The 20,367-nt window shown below is 42.9% G+C and overlaps 1 protein-coding gene across 8 annotated transcripts in view; it reads right to left on the reverse strand.

The window, feature by feature from the left end:
• The window catches only part of sipa1l1 (signal-induced proliferation-associated 1 like 1), a 128,401-nt gene that overhangs the window by 35,388 nt on the left and 72,646 nt on the right, over positions 1-20,367 (reverse strand). For all 8 annotated transcript variants that reach the window (XM_049589536.1, XM_049589532.1, XM_049589537.1 and 5 more), the window contains 8 exons: positions 18,932-19,067; positions 16,242-17,810; positions 15,749-15,971; positions 13,633-13,763; positions 9,852-10,040; positions 9,024-9,198; positions 7,165-7,268; positions 6,151-6,308 (listed from right to left, as the gene is read on the reverse strand). In XM_049589536.1, coding sequence (XP_049445493.1) covers positions 6,151-6,308; positions 7,165-7,268; positions 9,024-9,198; positions 9,852-10,040; positions 13,633-13,763; positions 15,749-15,971; positions 16,242-17,675 — 2,414 coding nt within the window. In that variant the 5' untranslated portion in view covers positions 17,676-17,810; positions 18,932-19,067. The remainder of the gene's footprint in view (positions 1-6,150; positions 6,309-7,164; positions 7,269-9,023; positions 9,199-9,851; positions 10,041-13,632; positions 13,764-15,748; positions 15,972-16,241; positions 17,811-18,931; positions 19,068-20,367) is intronic.

Consider the following 20,367-nt stretch of genomic DNA (forward strand, 5'->3'; position numbering starts at 1 on the left):
TTATTGTGCTGTTTGTTATTGTGCTGTTTGTTATTGTTTTGACCTGGCAAGGGAGACTACAGATGTGAAATAGCTTAAAGCTATAATCTGGTACAGTGTATCAAATGATGACATTTATTTTTCAAACTGTACATGGTTCCCTTGAAATGAATTAAAGTAAATAAATAAAATACAAGTAGTTTATAGTTCCCCTGAGGCCTGCGGAGGTGTATATGTGTGTCAGCTCATTGTTTTGGTATTCTGGCCTGTGACTTTACTGTTTCAATTCACTGTCACTGCTTTCATCTTTGTTGTTTCCACCTGAAGGAGGCAGGTTTTTTAAAGGAAAAGCTCAAAAACCCACTGCATACTACCTGCCCAGCACCAAATGGCAAAGTTAGCAACTCTCTGGTGAACACAGTGGAGCATTTAGCAGCTAAAGTGAACAATACTTTCCTCAGGATACGGTGGTGACCAAATCATAACTAAAAAGATAATAATTAGGTTAATATTGGACTTCATTTAATTAATTCATCAATTTCAGCGTTGTGTTTACACCTCATGGCCAAAAACAGTTAATGCAGGTTTAATATGCCACTGAATATGGCAATATACAACACACAAGTTCTACATTATTCATTATTTGAAAATCAGATGTAAGCACGAATTATGGGTGTTAATATGCTGCAAAAGACACATTTGTTGCTGTTGCTTTCCTCAACAACTGGGCTGGTTGAATTGCACTAAAAAGCTGCTCTCTCTTTACACTGTAATTACAATGCTGAGAATGTCGACAAAACAAAAACCAAGATAAAAAAACAACAACAGTTTTTCCTTTTAACTAACGTTCACCTTGCTCCATACTAGCATATAAAATCTTTAATTTAAACTGACAGCCGACATAAAGTATAATCTAAGCAACAAAGATTCTACGCAACACTCGTCTGCTCTCCTGTAGGGGACAAATGAATCATGCAGAGTATTTCGGAGAGGAGCAGCTGAAGTGGTTTTAAGCAGGCTGAATAAATGGTTAAAATAAAATGTGACCTTTTATTCTTATTCTTCTCCATCACTACAAACATCACTCAATACATTACACTGGAGCTCTAAAAGCACTTGTACTGATCTCAAACACCTGTGAGTCAGTCGACCAGAGACCTGTGACTCATGCAGGTCACAGAGAAGTGATGGAGGGAGAGAGGTTGAGGTATGAAAGCCGCAGAACAAGACGAAAAGGCAGTAAAATAAACCTGAATGAGAAAAAGGAGAGACTGAATGAGAAAAGAGGGTGAAGGTGATAAAGCCAGGGAAGGAGAGAGGGAAAGGAGAGTGTAGTGCTATGGTGCTGTGTGGCTGCTGTATGATCCTCGTGGCAGGAGGTTTGGCAGCAGAAATGAAAGAGCACATTCCTGTGGTTTCAGTGATTTGTGGTCTTATAAATATCCAGTGTGTGGGCAGCTCCGCTCTTCCAGTATCCACGACCTGCTGCCCACTGAGGCAGGGCAAGAAAAAGAACATGTCAATACCTGTTGGAGTGGGTGGCTAAGAGGTGTACTGTATGTCTATGTGTGGATGTGGGGAAGGTACGCACAATGTGTTTTCGTCTACTTGTGACAACCGGTCCTCAAAGCACAAACCATTTATCTTATACACTGTTTCAAACCTGACAGCATAAACATACCTTTGTATTCCCTGTTGAAATGTTTGTTAATGCACTAGCTGACAGGAAGTAAACAGGGACAAAAGCTGTTGCCCTGGCAACAGAATAGCAATGAAACAGTCTATACAGAATTTAGGTTTGTGTAGTTGCTTCTTTGGCTGGGGAATATGCGGTGATGTGCTCCAGACATCTGAACAGAGGTAAAAGCCTTTGGACACCATGTCCATATTTTCCTTATATGTTTTGAAATCCATAAATGCACAGAAACCTTGCACACTGAGTCTGATGCATGTGAATGCCCCACATTCACTTCCTTGCTCCTCTTCATTGGAGGTACCTCCCTGGCTGCAGCCCCACTCTCTGCCTGTGTTTTGCATTTGGCACCGAGACCACCCAAAGGGGCTGACCTGTCCTCCCTCTCTGTCTCCACACTGTTGCTCTCTCTCTGTGCTCATGCAATCTTAATCCTCAATTAAATCCTCCTCCTCCTCCTCAACCTCCACCTGAATATTCCTTGATCGAACCAGCTGAAAGTAGGCAACCTGAGTTATAAAATGATTTTTTTGTGCCCCATTCCTCAGTCGTGTTGCAGATGTATGCGTCCCGCAAGTTGCGCCACATTTTCCTCACTGCTCCAGTCAAATAGCTCTTGCAGGGGCCGTACACATGACGCCTTTTTGCGGCGCTGATATTCATTGTTTTCAAGACGTGCAGCAGGCGTGCTCAAACGTCAGAGCTACACCGTCACTTCAAGTACACGTTCCCAACTACCTATTTTTCAGGGTGCGACGGCTGCGCCCTGAGATAAACACAGAATGCAGCAGCGTACACCGCATGGCATGTGATGAGAAACAATCAATGACATTGGGCAGATACCTTTCTGTTCTTCTTTAAATATCAGTCTGTGGTAAATATGGAGGAGAAGTTGATCATTTTAGTGCCTGGCTACCCAGAGCTTTACAGGCACCGGAGACAGAAATCAGAAATGTGCCATCTGTGTTTAAATCAAACGTCTGGACTAATTTTGCAGTTTTAAACACAGAAGAAAAGAGGGACTTGGTTAAGACACATGCAGTTTGCAAGCAGTGTCATATGAGCATAAAATACTCTGGGAGTACTACGAACATGAGGGCTCACCTCACATGCCACTATCCAGAGACAGCATTAGCCGCTGACGGCCAAACTAACACTAAACCTGCTTCGCTGAAAAATCAACCAACACTGGACACACTTAGCACGACAAAATTACCATCCAACTCTGAGAGAGCTAAGAAAACAACATAGTCCATCACCTACTTCATGTGCTAAGATCTGCGTTCATACAGCGCTGTTTACAACAAAGGCTTTGTGACATGCTAAAAACACTCCCTCTGCATGTGACTCCGTCACCACGTTTTTTCACCCACACAGCTGCACCCAAGCTCCACAAAGCATGAAGTTGACAGATCTTTGAGTACAGCAGGAAGGGTGGCATTGACTTGTGACGCCGAAGGTCAGTGGATTCATATGTGACAATAATGGTGCATTATCTCACAGAGGACTGCCGACTGCCGTCACACGTTCTCTGAACTAGAACAGTACATGAAAGTCACACCGGAGCAAACATTGCAGACCTGCAAAATCACAAGAATGGGGGATGTGGTTGGAACAGACAAAGCTTCAAACATGGGTGTTGCCAAAATGATTAAACACAGACTATAAACTTTATCTTATAAGGTAAAACTGATGTTGACAAAGAATTGCAGTTGGTAATATATTGCAATATATTTTATCACAATACTCAGCATATCGCAATAATATCGGATCGTGACCTAAGTATGATGATAATATTGTATCATAGGTCCTCTGGTGATTACCACCCCCAGCTGACACTATGCTGCAAGGGCACCATCGTTATTGGTTTAAAGAAATACAAATAACCAAGAGTGTTTTTTACTTTAGTGCAGAATTATAACGGGTTCAGCCGGACCGTTCTCCAGCACAGTGCTAGACCAGGGGTTGGGTGGCTCGGGGTGCCATGACGGAGCATTTCCTTTGAAGGGTTGCCATGGTTCTAAAAAAAGGAACCGCTGCTTCAGAGGGCAGAACCGTACTAAATACAACAATAAAGTGTGCAATATTTCCCTGCCCCATGTGTGTGTGAATGTCCACCAAAAACACACACACGGCAGCTTCAAAGCATGTAGGTCATCCTTACTTAATACATTATGACTCAGTCAAATCCCCTGTGGTGACTATGAATCGTAAATTTACTTCAGAAACCTGATCTTTCACCTCTATAGTGCGTGTGAAGAATTAGTTCTCACTTCAGAAAACTTCATTTACATTTGTGAATCACAGACGGCACGTGTAAACAGCATTTGCTCCATATTCCCTCTATTGCTGGGCTCTTTGTTCGTGCGTGTGTGTGTGTGTGTGTGTGTGTGTGTGTGTGTGTGTGTGTGTGTGTGTGTGTGTGTGTGGTTGCTCAGTAACGAAGTAGCCCCATGGGGGACAATTAAGACCTCACACAATGTGCTCAGACAGCAATTAAAACAGCCATTAGTGTGAGAGGGAGGAGGAGTCATAGAGAGCAAGATAAGAGAGAATGACAGAAACTAGATAACAAGACAGAGGCAGGAATAAACAGAGAATGAAATGTCCTTCACAGCTGAGCAGGCAGAAAGTTCATTATTTCTTAAAAATGACTGCAGGCTGGCACGTTGTATTTCATATCACATGTCTCCGACAATGTGGTAATAAATCGTGAGCTGTGGAGAGGGCTCTCAACATTCACAGCCTACTCTATGATGGAGTGATGGAATGCAAACGCACTGAGAGACGTGCAACCATTTGAAGCAACAGATAACAGTGTTATTGTTTCAGCAGGGACAGAGAGTGATTCATGAAGAAGTCATGTGCGCAGTTCAGGTAAAACAAAGTCCAAATAATCCATCTAGACTTCTTCTTTCAAATCCATCTGCTGCACTGGTTTCAATGTGTGATGATTATAAAACAACTACCTGTTGTAAGAAACAATCAAACTTCAGAAACACTTTACCAAACCACACTTTAAATGTTTAAAGGTATCGTTGCATATGAACAAAAATACATTAAGTTAACCTTTTTAACTGTGCAGGTGAATAAAACGCCATAAAACTGACAATTTACATCCCATTTTTCAGTCTAGCTCCATTGTACCACCTTAAAGAAAATCAGCATGAACCACTGAATTCAGCTGTTAAGTGATTTCAAAAGCCATCAGCTGAATAATTGGTCTGGTAATTGGCAAGGCAAGGCAAGGCAAGTTTATTTGTAGAGCACAATTCGTACACAAAGTAATTCAAAGTGCTTTACAGAACAAGAAAATGCATTAAAATCACAATACAAAATAAAAACATAAATAATCATTATAAAATGAACTTTAAAAGAGAAGAGTGCAGATAAGATAAGATCCTTTCAGTCATATGCACAGTGAAATAGAACTGTTTTGAGCCTAGATTTGAACATTGTCAGAGTAGAGGCCTGTCTCACATCTTCAGAGAGACTGTTCCAGATTTTAGCTGCATAAAACTGGAATCCTGATTCCCCACGTTTAGTCCTGACTCTGGGCACCAGCAGGAGGCCAGTCCCTGAGGTCCTCAGAGTCCGAGATGGTTCATATGGCACTAACATGTCAGAGATGTACTTTGGTGCTAGGCCGTGGAGAGACTTGTACACAAGCAGAGCTGCTTTAAAGTCTATTCTCTGAGCCACAGGAAGCCAGTGTAGAGACCTGAGCACAGGACTAATGTGCTCGTACTTCCTGGTTTTGGTCAGGACCCGAGCAGCAGCATTCTGGATGTACTGCAACTGTCTTACGGCCCGTTTGGAGAGGCCAGTGAGCAGGCCGTTACAGTAGTCTAACCTACTAGAGACAAATGCATGGATAAGTCTCTCCAAGTCAGGCTTAGACACTATACCTTTGATTTTGGCAATGTTTTTTAGATGGTAAAAAAAAAAATTGGCATTCCTTAAATCTGTTTCTCAGTCACATACACCCTCCTGTGAGGCACTGGGTCCACAATTTTCATAGCTTCCTCTTGGAGGTGAGCTGCTTACCGTGTGGCACCTGGTCGCTACCTTTTATTAAGTCCTGACCTCACCTGTGCACTGTGCCCAGGAACATCCCAAACAGAGTGAAATAAGAAGAAAATAAGAAATACAGGAAGATATAGTGGGTCATAGGTGACGATTGAGAGGGATAATTGAGTCTATACATTGTTTTTTAGGAAAATCTTGCACAGTATAGCTTAAAGAGCATGTAACATAAGGTAGATATCCCCTGTACTGTCTGTTAAGCTTGACTGACTTAGCACTTTTGGGGCTGAGAGCTCTAGAAAACAATCTACAGGACAGCTAGAAGCCCAACAGAGCAGCAATGTTTGGGTAAAGAGGCAAAAAAGAACTTGACTGCAGTGCACAAGTTGAAAAAAACCAACAGGATTGCATTTCACTGAAGCTGTACCTTGAATGACTTAATGTGATCTCACCTGTAGGAGCTGTTTTCGGAACATGGGTTGTGAGCGCGCACGATCACAAAGACGTGCTGGAAGTGTGAGCGAATGTTTTTGGGGGTGAAGGGGAGTGCCCCAGGTTCCTGGAACACGATCGTCACGATGTCATTCCCAATGTGACGCTTCCTCAGTAACTGGAAGACCACAAAGACAGCAGGAGAAACTGGCATTAGATGTTGAGTGATACTAAAGAAATACTTGAATTTTGTATGCCTCATGTGTGCACAGAGAATTCAAAAACAGCGAACACTCTTGATGAATCAAAGTAAAGGAGGGGCACATTTAACAACAAGAAAACTATAACAAAACATCAGTTTACGTACTCTCATGCAACTCATGTATTATAATCCAAGTCTTATTTATCCACTTGTATGCTCAGTATTTCCCAAACACATGCATGTCAGCTAAAACCTTACTATTTAAAAACAAGTCTGCATACAAGTAGTGCACCTGAGCGAGCGCATGTGTTTGAACTCCTTAAAGCAAAAGTACATGTGTTTGGGAAATACTGAACTTTTCATTTTGAAACACTTCTGCATAAACAGTGTCAAACATGGACAAGTAATGCGCCTTGTCAACTTAACTGAATGCACAACAGAGTTCAAGCACATGCTCTTGCTCAAGTGCGCTACTCATATGCACAAGTGTTTTAAATACTAGTCTAAATGAAAACGAGGGTGAGAAGGTTTTATTTGTGATACGAGATTCTTTTTTACAACCTCTTTTTAGTGTGTGGTGATTTTTTTTTACTTTTTTTGTTAATTTTATTTATTTATTTCATTTTTAGTTATTTATTTAGTTTTTATTTATTTATCTATTAATCAATTTATTAATTTCTTCATTTTTGTCAGTTTTTTTTTTCTTTCTCTCTCTGTCTCACTGCTTGTATATTGATCTACATTTCAAAAATAAAAAGGAAATGAAACAATAAATAAACAAATAACTACAACTTGCTCATGGACATAAAGACTTCAGTGTGTTGACACCTACCTGTTGCTTATTGTTGGGTGTGTAGGGCAGCATGGTGGACACATGGAACATGATCTCATAGTCCTTGTAAGTGGTGTACAAGGAGTGGGTGCCCGTGGAGTCAGCTGGGGGGGGGGCGAAATTACATGTCAATGTCTCATGTTAGAAACAACTTAATTTTCACTGTAATGCAGTTATAACTCTAACTACTTTAAGCCACTCTTGTTTCTGGGTCCAATTATAAGAATGTTGTCAGTGTAAAAGCACTATTCAGTATTAGAGCTTACAAAATAAAACAGCATTTTAACCATAAACATCCTCTCCACAAACAGCTCTTGCTGTCACATATAGAGAACTGATCACAACACATGCAGGAACACTAACAGATAACAGTCAACTGGTGAAGTATAACAAGTATGAAGAACAAGTATGAGCAAACACAATCTTTATGTTCCCCATCTTCCTCTGCTGCAAAGGCTAATCAGATGGCCCTGTGCTCACTGAGCTCTTAACAGGCTCTGGCCCTAAAGAGAGCCACTGCATGTTAATAACCACCTCCACAGTCTTTTGATGCGCTCTATTCAGAGAACAAAACAGTCACAAGGTGTTTAAAAGACCATACTTAACCTGGCTAGATTACTGCAATTAATTACACTCCTTCTATAGGGAGTGCTTTGCATGGCTGTATTTAATTTACATGAGGCCACTGAAGGTTTATTACATGTCCTGCAAGAAGTGACTTGGAGGTTTTGTCTCACCGAGCATTATGGGAGATGACTTAATTGATCTAAGAATAGCACGGACTTAAATATCAAAGCAGACATGATGTGGCCATCAATGCAGAAGTGGTCGGATAAAGGAGAAAAAAAGGAGACACATAGGGGATCGGTTCTCCAGCAGACTAATCCAACACCAAAGGCCATCTGTCGCATGTCTAGTATAAAAGAAACTTTTGTTTTTAAGGTGGTACACAGAGAGGAAACAGAAGAATCACTGAGAGGAAGCAGGAGGGATTAAGCAGACTGAGGGTGAAGGGCAGAAGAGAGAAGCAGAAGTCTCAGAGGCATTTTAAACATCTTGGGCCCCAATAATTAACACTGCAACAGGACACGACTATACAATGTGAACACTGCAAGGCTGATACCAACAGAAAAGTAGTGAATTAAAACCAAATGCTTTAAAGTCAACGTAACGCAAAATAAATGTGTTATGAGTTTCACACCACAGACAAATGTGTCACTAACCTACCATCTACATTTGAATGAAAATCAGCAAGTGTATAAAATTATTATGACACGGCACCTATGTTATGTACTCTAACTTTGGTAGTAACATAGTTTTTATATAGTAGGGGAGGAGGATGGCATGAGTTCAGGCGTTCCCAAAAACATCAGTCTAACCCAACAATGCAGCATCGTATAGCTCACAGTCCTTTCACATGCTTTAAGAAGTATTTTCCGACAGGTATACTGTGTTTAGAAGAAATCTCTAATTTTAATTTATCCAGACTTTAAGGGTGCTTTCAGACCTAGAGTTGTCTTGCTTTGGTCTGAATCAGGGTCTCATTTTGTCCCAAAGTTGCATAATTGCATAGAATTGGTTCGTGTTCTCACAGCAGCATCTACAAGTGAACCAAACGAAATGCCTTGTGTGAGAAAGCTGCTCTTGATTGGTCAGAATTTCCATGTCTCAGGGGTTAGTCACCTCCTGCATGACACAATCCATCCAATGCTTGCTGGGTGACTGAACACAAGCCTCCTTTAATCATTAAGAACTTCTACACAGTGTGCCCATGCTTGTTTACCCTGCTACTGTGGATCAGACATTAGTTTAGTGTCAATGAAACACCATCAACTTGCGATTTCTGTGCATGTACATACTCTTGGTGTCCAGCTGGGCCCGGTACTTGGTGAATCCTTTGAGTCTAACCCTCTCCCCCAGCAGATGCAGGAACTCCTCCAGCGCAGGACCGGCTGATTCGTTGTTGTACATCTCCTCCTCACTGCTCTGGCCTGCCATGCAGTACATCACCCCCACTTTCCGCTGGAAACTCAACTATGGGGAGAGCAGAGATCGTGGCAATGAGAAGGGGCAACACATGTACGTATATTACTGTGTGGAAATCATGTCGGAGTAACCATGTTGACATTTTAGGCAGAACTCATGTTGGCATTTTAAGAATAACCACCTTGGGTTGTTCTGCAGTGATCAGTGTGCCATTTTCCAGAGAAATCATGTTGGCATTTTCAGAGGTTCAGCTTTGATGATTGCATCAGGGAGCACGAGTATCAAAGAGCTTGTTTTGTGTTTTTCTCCTTTTTAAGGTCGAGGTGTGTGTTTGTATGTGGGCAGATGTGTGAGGGTGTTTCTCCACTTAAATCCCACATAATAGTCTGTGGGCATGAACGGATAAATTAATCAGAAATAAAATTAATACTAAATAATTCTGCTTTACAATGAGACATCCCCCTTTGGAAAAAATAACACCTACACATAAAATGATTCATAAAACACATCATGAAAATAATTTGCTGTACATAGTACTGGAAAATGTCACATTTCTGAGAATGATAATGACAATATTAAGCCTTGGTAAGACTGTCTTTCTTACTAAATGGACGGCAGTAAAAAAAGAAAAAAAAGGAAGTTTTTTAATATACGCGATCAAAGGAATTATTCAACGTAACCCAGCCACTGTGTCTCCTCACCCCCTGCTCATCCAGCTTCATTAGCTGCTCAGTGACCTTAGGTGTGTTGAGTGCCAGGCGCAGGCAGTGCACATTGAGCTCAGGCACCAGGTACTCCAGCACCTCTTTCAGGGGCAGGCCTCGAGCTAAACCATGCTTGGATGTTGAAGGAACTGCATCTTCCAGGATGGAGCCCCTCAGGGTGTTCAGCTGCAGTCAGCACAACCAGAGAGAGAGGGAAGAGAAACTAGAAAATGTAAGCATCAGGAAAAGTCTTGAGTTTTTATTAAAAAACATTCACTGTCAAATTGTGGAAATGATTTAATACCAACTAAAAATAATGAGTCAATTATACGATACTGTAGTTTGACGTTTACACCTTATACTGTTGCCTAAATGCCAAAATACATTGATACTAAACGCAGTGTGTCAAAACAGTTTTCTTTTTTTTTTTTGGTTAGTTTAGTTTTTGTATTAACCCACCACAAAAAAGGAATCACACAGAACATGTACAGGACATAAAATTGTAGGGTAATGTGCATCGTAGCCCAAATTCGTATCAGTATCAGCTTTGTTAACATGCGATCCCATCAGTTACTTAACCCTTTGACTAAAAGCAGTATCATAGACTCATTGGGCGACCTTTCCAGGGTGCTGACACATAAGACAGACAACCATTCACACTCACATTCACACCTACAGACAATTTAGAGTCACCAATTAACCTGCATGTCTTTGGACTGTGGGAGGAAGCTGGAGTACCTGGAGAAAACCCACACTGACACAGGGAGAACATGCAAACTCCACACAGAGGGGCCCTGGCTGGCCAGTGGATTCAAACCTTGCACACTCTTGCTGTGAGGCAACAGTGCTAACCACAGCACTACTGATGATAAATGTGAAAACATATCACTATAATAATAATAATAATAATAATAATAATAATAATCATGCTAGATATGTGACAACTGTGTCCTCAGCAAAACAAAATATTAGCTTGTTATTAGATATGACATTGAGTAATGGCCAGGAGAGAGAACATAATGCCTCCAGTCATGGCTATTGAAGGCATAGAGGCTTGAAAAAAATTTGATGGCAGTCACAGTTGCCCCTGTTATTTTCTATGTACAACCCCCACACCTGTTGCAGCTAGGTGCACGCCGGCACTTGCGGATGGGCCACAGCGACACCACGTCACACCACTGTCCTATTTTCAAGCAGCTATCCAAGCTCCCATAGCAGCTCCACTCCCTCTCCTCACCTCTTGCTGTCACTGCCTCTCATGTGTTGTTGAAGAATGGATGAGAAGAGACTAGTTGATGAAGTCGAGAAATATCCTGAGTTATGCAACCTACAATCCTGTCATTATAAAGACAATGGCAAAAAAGGAACTGCCTGGTTCTTCAGTTAAAAAATTAAGTTTAATTAGTGGGTGTCCACACACGGTTTTAGGCTAATCCAAAGGAAGTACAGATGTTTTAGTAAAAGTAGTCATAACTGTGTGTGGTCCTCCACTGACACACTGCAGCTTGCTGTTGGTGCAAGGGGCAGCACATAACGCATGTCATATAACAGCAGTGTGGCTGCAGGGTGTTTTCAGCTAACTGACTCTCCTTGAGCTTCAGTTAGGCTTCATATCTTTGGCGACTTGCATTGTCTTGGTCTTGGTTCGTTGTGGCAGTTGTGTGGTTCCATGGTTAATTATTTAAGTCATACATAAAAAAAATAGAGTGAAAACTCATTGTTGCACGAAAAAAATGAGAGTTACAGCTGTAACCACAGTTCTATGAATTCTGGATGACCGCCAGAGTTGTCTGTCACTCGGAGTCTGGGTGAGAAGATTCTGTGGGGTTTTATACGAGTGTGAACGCCCTACGTCATTGCATGGTCACAGGTGGCTCAACCTACACATACACAAGATGGGAGATATCCAGGGCTAAAGCACCGCTGTCTGGCGGTCAGGAAGAATGAAAGGGCACTTGTGGCCCAAACTACAAGAATGCCATTTCCTAATTTCTTCTTAACTCATCAGTGGGGTATAAAATGCTTGATGTTTTCCTCTGTGTGCTTTTTTTTTAATCACAATGACTCAATACTATATGTTGAACACTCAAATACTCCCCAGTGAGATTTTATCTTTAGAGCATATTATACTGCAGTATTGCAGATGCTTTGCCACAATAACAGAAACGGATTTAGTCTGGCTTATTGATGTTTGTTGCTTTGATAATTCTTCTTTGAGTTCTCAACATTTTTGTCAGGGTCCCTCTCTTTTTGCTCCGTGCAGTGTGTTTGTTCTTTCAAAATGCCCTTATAGCTGGCAACACAAGCAGAACTAGCTGTCCAGTCACCAGAAGAACACTACTAAGTCTATGTTTGGAAAACTGCAAGAAAGCCTGTGATGCGGCCTAAAGGCCTGTGCAATTAAATTCAGCTCACCAGCATAAGAGGTCTCTATTCAAAAGATAATCATGGCCATCGATGCATCATGGGCTTCATGAAATCAGCCTTTTCTCTGGAAAACCCAGGCTAAAAATGGATTCTGCCAGTCCATGCTCTCTGCTGGTGTAGGGAAAAACAAACTGTCTGGCTAAGCAGGAAGAAAGAATGCATGTAGGTTTTGCTGCTGTAGTTTCCACTATGAAGACTCTCAGGGCTTGAGGCTAAAACAAACTCGAGGAGGGCATCCATGAATAAATCAAGAGGACTGCAGAAGGACCAGGACCTGAATATCCATCATGAACAAATAAACACAGCTGGATACCCTTAGTGCTCCCATGGCTCTTAAGAATCACTTACAGTGTTTGTGTGTCTTCGCATAGTGTTCAGTAGGCCCAGGGTCAGTGCCAGGACCCTCAGGTTTACACAAACTGAAGAGAAATACTCTCATGAAGAGAGGACAATAGCTGTCCTCAGTGGACACCGGACTTATCTCTTCAACATCAGTGCATCTCACTCACTCCCACACGGACACACACATATATATCCATACCTGCCCAGCTCCCTGGTCTGAAAATAGCAATTAGAGAGGAAAGAGGGAATCGAGAGAAGGGAAGAAAATAGGGGAAAACACAAGCCTGTAGGCCATGCGTCATCCCAAGAGATTGGTAGGGCTATTATTCATGGTGCTCTTTAATACAAGAGCAATGCTTTCCCTTCTCTGCTCAAATACCTTTGGCGCTATTTTAGTCTCGTTTAGCTGTGAAATGGCAGAGCTCGGTCCTTCACAGATGAAGGCTGACAAAGATGGTAGGTGGGCGTTCAGCTCAGAGAATGAGGACATGGATCCCTGGCTCTAGTGTGTCTATAGGAGGGGATGGCAGCAGAGCCTAGAGGGATTCACGAGATGTCCTATCGCTGTGAACTGCAGATTGAGCGTCGTGAATGAACAATTGGGAGAATACATTACAAATTAAATCAAACATGCAATCATTTGTGGTGGTGTTAAGGAATGGAGGCGGAGGCATCCAAGGTCTTGAGCCGTATCTGACAACACTGAGATGAAGCTTTTACAATGGATCCCTCCAGCTGGGTTTTTCTATCAGCAAGGCTGCGTCCTGATCTTACACGTTTACACCCACACAAATCAAATACATAAGAGCTTCTCAGTGACATCACTAAGTACACAGTGTACTAAATATTGACACATTTGTTCACATGAACGATCGTGGCTCCAGAGGGAAGAGCAACAAATACAGTACATCCTGGTGAGTGCACGAACACAACAATAAGCAAATGAAGCTGATAAAACACAATATGAATCAGTATACAAAGCACAAGTCATGTGTCCATTTTAATGTACCTCACTCGTTCTGAAGATGACTCTGTAGTTGTACTGCTGGCCATGCTCCTTGTGTTCATCCAGTTTCTCCCTCCTTAGACTCACTGCCACCGGGCCCAGGTTCTCATCTACCCCCAGATAGTTCCAGTGTTCTAGGAATGAGGAGGAACAGGATTTAAGGAAGCGACTGACAGAAGGGAATGATGTGAAAGACAGGAGGAAACTAGAGAAAAGTGGAGAACTTAGAAACATCAAGGGCAGCTTTGCCACTTTGCCCATTTTAAAGCTGAACTCTGTTGACCAAAAGCTGCTTTCACACCATCACGCGGCAACTGCCCTTGTAGCATCATACAAGACAAGACATCAAGACAACAGAAATCACTAACATTATCAAAGATTTCTACATATATTCACTGGCCACTTTATTAGCTACACCTGTTCAACTGCTCATTAACACATACAGCTTATCAGCCAATCAGCAACTCAATTCATTTAGGCATGTAGACATGTGGAAGAAAGGTGATTTAAGTGACTTTGAACGTGGTATGGTTGTTGGTGCCAGACCAGCTGGACTGAGTATTTCAGAAACTGCTGATCCACTGGGATTTTCACACACAACCATCTAGGGTTTACAGAGGATGGTCCAAAAAAGAGAAAATATCCAGTGAGCAGCAGTTCTCTGGGTGAAAATGTCTTGTTGATGCCAGAGGTCAGAGGAGAATGGCCAGACTGGTTCAAGATGACAGAAAGGCAACAGTAACTCAAATAACCACTTCTTACAACCAAGGCCTGCAGAAGACCATCTCTGAACCAACAACACATCGAACCTTGAAGCAGATGGGCTACAGCAGCAGAAGACCACACCAGGTGCCACTCCTGTCAGCTAACACCAGGAAACTGAAGCTACAGTTCACACAGACTCACCAAAACTGGACAATAGAAGATTGGAAAAATGTTGCCTGGTCTGATGAGTCTGGATTTCTGCTGCCACATTCAGATGGTAGGGTCAGAATTTGGTGTAAACAACATGAAAGCATGGATCCATCCTGCCTTGTATCAACGGTTCAGGCTGGTGGTGGTGGTGTAATGGTGTGGGGGAGATTTTCTTGGCACACTTTGGGTCCCTTAGTACCAACTAAGCATGGTTCAAACACCACAGCGTACCTGAGTATTGTTGCTGACCGTGTCCATCCCTTTATGACCACAGTGTGCCCATCTTCTGATGGCTACTTCCAGCAGGATAAGGCACCACGTCACAAAGCTCAAATCATCTCAAACTGGTTTCTTGAACATGACAATGAGTTCACTGTACTCCAATGGCCTCCACAGTCACCAGATCTGAATCCAATAGAGCACCTTTGGGATGTGGTGGAACGGGAGATTCACATCATGGATGTGCAGCAACTGTGTGATGCTATCATGTCAATATGGACCAAAATCTCTGAGGAATGTTTCTAGCACCTTGTTGAATCTATGCCACCAAGAATTAAGGCAGTTCTGAGGCCAAAAGGGTGTCAACATGGTACTAGCGAGGTGTACCTAATTAAGTGGCCAGTGAGTGTATTTGGACAATTTATCAGTGATCTTAAGTGTGGTAGAAATGTTATCCCAGGCTCAGTTTTTCTTCCAATTGCCCTTATAAGTTGCTAGCACCATGTTGCACAACTCGGAGTATTCAGACACCAACATCATCAGCTCCTTCGTCTGGTCTTCTTTCTGCTTCCCTGATGCCCGCTGTTTGACTCTCCAAAGCCAGGCAACTAATGCTAGAAATTCAAAACGGCAAACTCAGCGCAGCAGAGCAAAACCTGTGCGCATTCACATAAGCAGTGACCGCCTCGTACCTCTACTACCATGTTCAAAATGGCTTCCACTCTACTGCCTTCCCCTAATTTTAAATGACTGGAGGTAGCAAGTTACCATGTGGCAGTGTGAAAGCTCCATGTGTGGGAGGGATGTAAATCCTGACACAAAATTACCCTTGCACAAAAAAATAAGAACTTCATTAATGCCACTGCTTGGCAACCTTTCTCTTTATTCTAATGGAATGCAAGCTCCAGCTTTTGCATCAATACTACATAGTGTTCAAGTCCAGAACAACCAATTTAAAAAGTACATACTATCCTGTTTTGCTCACCTCTGAGGTAGAAGTACTTTCGGTAGTAATAGGTGCCAAGGTCAACATGTTCCACAATGTATCGTTTGGACCTGTCAGCGTGTTGGCTTGGCCCGTCCTTGGGGGCCTCCAACACAGCCACCCCAGCGTTAGTAAAATGCGTAGTGAGGGTGGCATCCAAAGGTCCTTCCTCTGTACTGCCAGAAGAATTGCTTGAGCTCCCACCGCTACCAATGCTGCCCTGCTGAGGGATGGAAGACAAGGAAAAGTAAAGCAAAAAAGCTGACAACCATATTGTTATATTTAATCTTCAGTGCATCTTGAACATGCAATAATCAACTTTTATGGTATCTTCAATCTTGGTGTTTTTAAAATGGCCAGAAAGTTCAGGAAGTAATATTGCAGGCTGCAGTCTTATGATTAAAATTCAGGAGCCTCAGACAGCTGTCTTTTCAGGAACAACCAGATAAATGTTTTATAAAGTCTACTCATCCTACTCTTGCAAAAAACCTACCTGTTTAGCAGGAGAGATGTTCCTCTCACCCTCTCCACCAATCTCATTCCTGAAACAAGGGCAGCTGAGCACCAAGTCATTGCTCTTGTCATCACCAGGGTCCAAGGCAGGGTTGGTACCGTGTCCTCCTGTCCCCTCCTTGCTCAGCTCCTCTTGTGAGCCACAGGGTGACCCATACAGTCCACTCTGATTGGAGGCAAGGGAGGACGTGGCCGAAGCAGAGGCGGCAGCAGCAGCCGAGGCACCAGTAGTGGTGTTCTTGCGTTTGGACCCAGATTGCCGACTATGGATTACCTCATTGAGGTCAAAGAGTAGGGACTGGACATCGAAATGGGAGAAGCCTTTTTGGCACGCCCAGGGTTTGGGAGGTGGGCCACTCTCATCCCCTTTCCCCCCATCTTCTGCATCTGAGCCACCCCTCGATGTGTCACCCTCCACCTTCACACTGCGCAGCTTACGGAATATCGACTCTCCCCCTGTCTCTGACTTTGACCTCCTCTTCAAGTGCTTCTCTCGTTCCTTCAGCCGACTGGCAGGACTACCTCTGGCTGGACCCAAAGGTCCATCTGGCAGGTCCAGGGCAGCCTGCTTTGTCGGGGCCACACTGAGTAGCTCTGTTAGCTTCTCTGGAGCTGGGCTTCGCTGATCAGGGGCCTCAGAGGACTGGTATCCCTTTAGCATGTCAAAGAAGCTCTCTCCTGAAACACCGTGTTTATCTATGGATGAAGTGCTGCCATACTCACGGTGCATAGGTGTCCACCCGGAGAATGACCAACCCTCATTGCCGTCCACATCCAGCTCACTGATAGTTATATCACTGTTACTGCGCTGGCGTATGCGCCTCATGCCTTTGCGAGGTGAGCCCAGATAGCCATCAGGTGACAGGAAGCGATTGTCTTTTCCCTTGCTCTGCATCTTGTTCTTTAGTGTGTTGTGGATGTTGCGCAGCATGGATGAGTCCTGCGGGCTTATCAGGTGGCCCAGCTTGGCTGACAGATTGCTGTGGGCTGTGACGGCTGACACCCCTCCGCCTCCACTGCCACCACTACCACTACCACCACTTCCTCCCCCTCCTCCTCCTCCTCCTCCTCCTCCTCCACCTCCTCCAAGTCTTTCTCTATCTCCACTACCTGATCCCGAAGAGCTGGTGGTATTGGTAGAGCTGGGTGAGTCTGTTTCCACTGTGATATGCCAAACACCTCCTCCTCCTCCATCTTTCCTTGGGGGCCAGTCGGCCACACGAGCCCGAACCCCCATCTTGGGGACCCCAGGGTTCGTGCCAGTGGTGGAGGAAGAGGAGATGTGGGCACTCTCACTGCGAGGTGGAGGTGCCCCTCCATTGGGCAGTCGCAGGCGGCGGGTGTAGAACTCATCAGAAGCCGGCACTGAGCCCCCAACCGAGCGCTCCGTCTGAGAACGCTTGAGGCTGGTCATGATGGAAATGGGAAAGGGTGTGGGGAGGGGAGATGGGAGGGAAAGGTAGGGATGGCTTGCTGATTGGTTTAGATTAGGGTCAACATAATGGCCGCTGAGTGAAGTGACGAGAGGATCTCACGGACACATTTGGTGCTGCAGAAAGAGCAAAGACAGAGAGAAGATGAACAAGGCTCAATGTTGAATAATCAATGGTCAAGAAATGATGTAAAAGGCGACTTATTATGCTTTTCCATATTTTGTCTTATATATAGTGTTACAGTGAAGGATGTTCTTATGAAATGTGGCCAAAGTTTCAAATAATGAGGTAAATGTAAATGTACAAGTAATTCATGTGAGCATAAAACCTAAGACTTCACTTCAGAATACTCCACTCTGGCAACAGAATGACACCATAGTGTGACAGATTTCTTTATGTGGTCATCTGTTCCTGGCACACTACTGTAAGTGCTTACATTATGTAGCTTACACTGCTAAATGAGGTGACATGCTAACATCAGGGAAACATGTTGTGTTGGTTGCTGATGTTTTTAATTTCCAGATTTTGACTGGAACGTCTGGATGTGTTCTTAAGCTTTTATTGGTAATTTTTCACCATAAAAAGTGCCACTACTCGCAGTTACAGTCATTGCCCACCTGCAAGTACACCAATAATCTACATGTAGCTACATGCTAACATCAGAGGAACATGTAATCTTGGTTGCTGATGTTAATTTCTCTCTGATTTCAGACCACATTCCTGCTGGAACATGTCCCATTGTGTTTTTGGTGCAGAGATGCCGAGATACAGAAGACCCGAAAACCCTGAAAAATTAGAGGAGACTGGGATTTTTTGGTAGGGGGGCTTAAAGAGACAGGCGCTAATCAGAGTGACTCAGACAGAGGGTGAATACAGTCGTTCCAGCACCAACAGTATAAGAAAAATAATACATTTTTTGACCATTAATGCATGTAAACAGGATATGGTAGAAACCTAAATTACAAGTATGAACCATAAGCATAATAGGTCCCTGGCAACAAACTGAATGGTAGCGAATATAGTAAATGTGTGGGATTTCACCAATACTCTCCAGCTTATGAAGTGTTCCAAAGACGGCTGACTTTAAACTTTTACAAATCAAAAACTGAGGTAAAAAGGTAAAATACACCTTACACAGAACATTAAACACTGGCAGCTATATTCTCATCACACAACACTAAGTTCAAGACCTTTTCAAGGTTTTTATTCTTTGAATCCAAAAGTAAAGACTCTGTACCTTAACGGAGCTGAAGCCTGATGAAAAGAAATGTGTTGATGGTGAACTTTCACAGCTGAAGTCTCTATAAAGCAGTCTGCATGGCAACCATGCTCCAGGAGAACTCAATTCAGTCTGTATGGGGCCAACGCAGCAACTGAGAAAAACAGTACAGAGAGAGAAAGAGGATATGTAGAAGTCAAAAAGTAATAGAAAGAATCACAGTGACATCAAATTAGAGAACACCCAGCAGCACATGTTGCACAGTATCAAAGCTCTCTGAGTATCGCAAACCTGAATTTCAGACACTCCAAGAGCAACCATTATAAAGTAAGCAATGGCAACAAAACAAAAGGACTGCGTGTTCATAATATACACAAACAAGCAGAACAATGTATAAAAATGATGTTTGAGAGCCAAGGTGGTCTATAGTTTTGAGAATCCATCCTGCAGGGTCCAGACCACTCAGGGTTGGAAATCAACTCCTTTGTCCACCGGCTGCCACTGTGGCTGGTGGATTCAAAACTCTATCAGCTACTCAGTAGGTTACCAATGGTTTTTATTTTGGGCTGGTGAGTGAAGGAAATGAAACAGCCACTTGCATATTTTATCAACATTTGGCTGTTGGCTGGTGCTAATTTCCAACTCTGCCACTACATTTTTCTTGGAGACTAAAATTTTTAACAGAAAGCTTTTGTTACAAACAGGAAACCATTCAAAGTTTTTAATACATGGGCATTTACAGGCATAGAGAGTCTAAGATTGAGCTATATCATCAAACTGTAGCAGCATTTTTGGTATTTGAACCATAGCAGGGAATAAAGGTTGAGGTATAGAGTGCCCCATGAATGAGTCCACTCAAGGTTCCCTCGTCTTGAAGTCAATGGTTTTTTTGAATGTGTTTTTGATTAGATGCCTGAAATAAGGTCTGTGGCTAAAGCAAGCTTAAGAGACTTTCATGTTTTATTCTATGTCAAAAAATATGTCAGTAAATATCCCACTTGTGAACTCTGAAGCTTCCATATGTCTTAAAAAAGGCGGTTACTAACAAGTGGCTAAATGAGACTACAGAACGTCAACACGTCGAGCCGCTCTGAACACAGCTTTACAGTCTTGTTACGGTTGTGGCGTTAGGTCATGCAACCAGAGTGTAGCTTGTTTATAGCCTCACGTTAGCTTTTTACTTCTGGTGACTGCATTAAGGCTTCGAAAAAAACTTTAAAAAAAGTAGTGAAAGATTATATTGCTGAACAAAACATGTATGTATCATAAACGTTTGTTTAACACAGAGCTTATTTTCTGCAGTAATCCAAAATCCAATGGGAAAATCCCACAGGCTTTTTGGCGAGGAAACCATGGTGATGCTAAATTCTGCATCAATCTCCAGAAGAACATCATCCCTGGAGCACTGTTTGCGGGCCTCTGCTACACTGATTGTAACCTTTTTCAAACATGTC

This window comes from Epinephelus fuscoguttatus, linkage group LG11 (genome assembly GCF_011397635.1).
Source record: "Epinephelus fuscoguttatus linkage group LG11, E.fuscoguttatus.final_Chr_v1".
Taxonomy (NCBI): Eukaryota; Metazoa; Chordata; class Actinopteri; order Perciformes; family Serranidae; genus Epinephelus; species Epinephelus fuscoguttatus.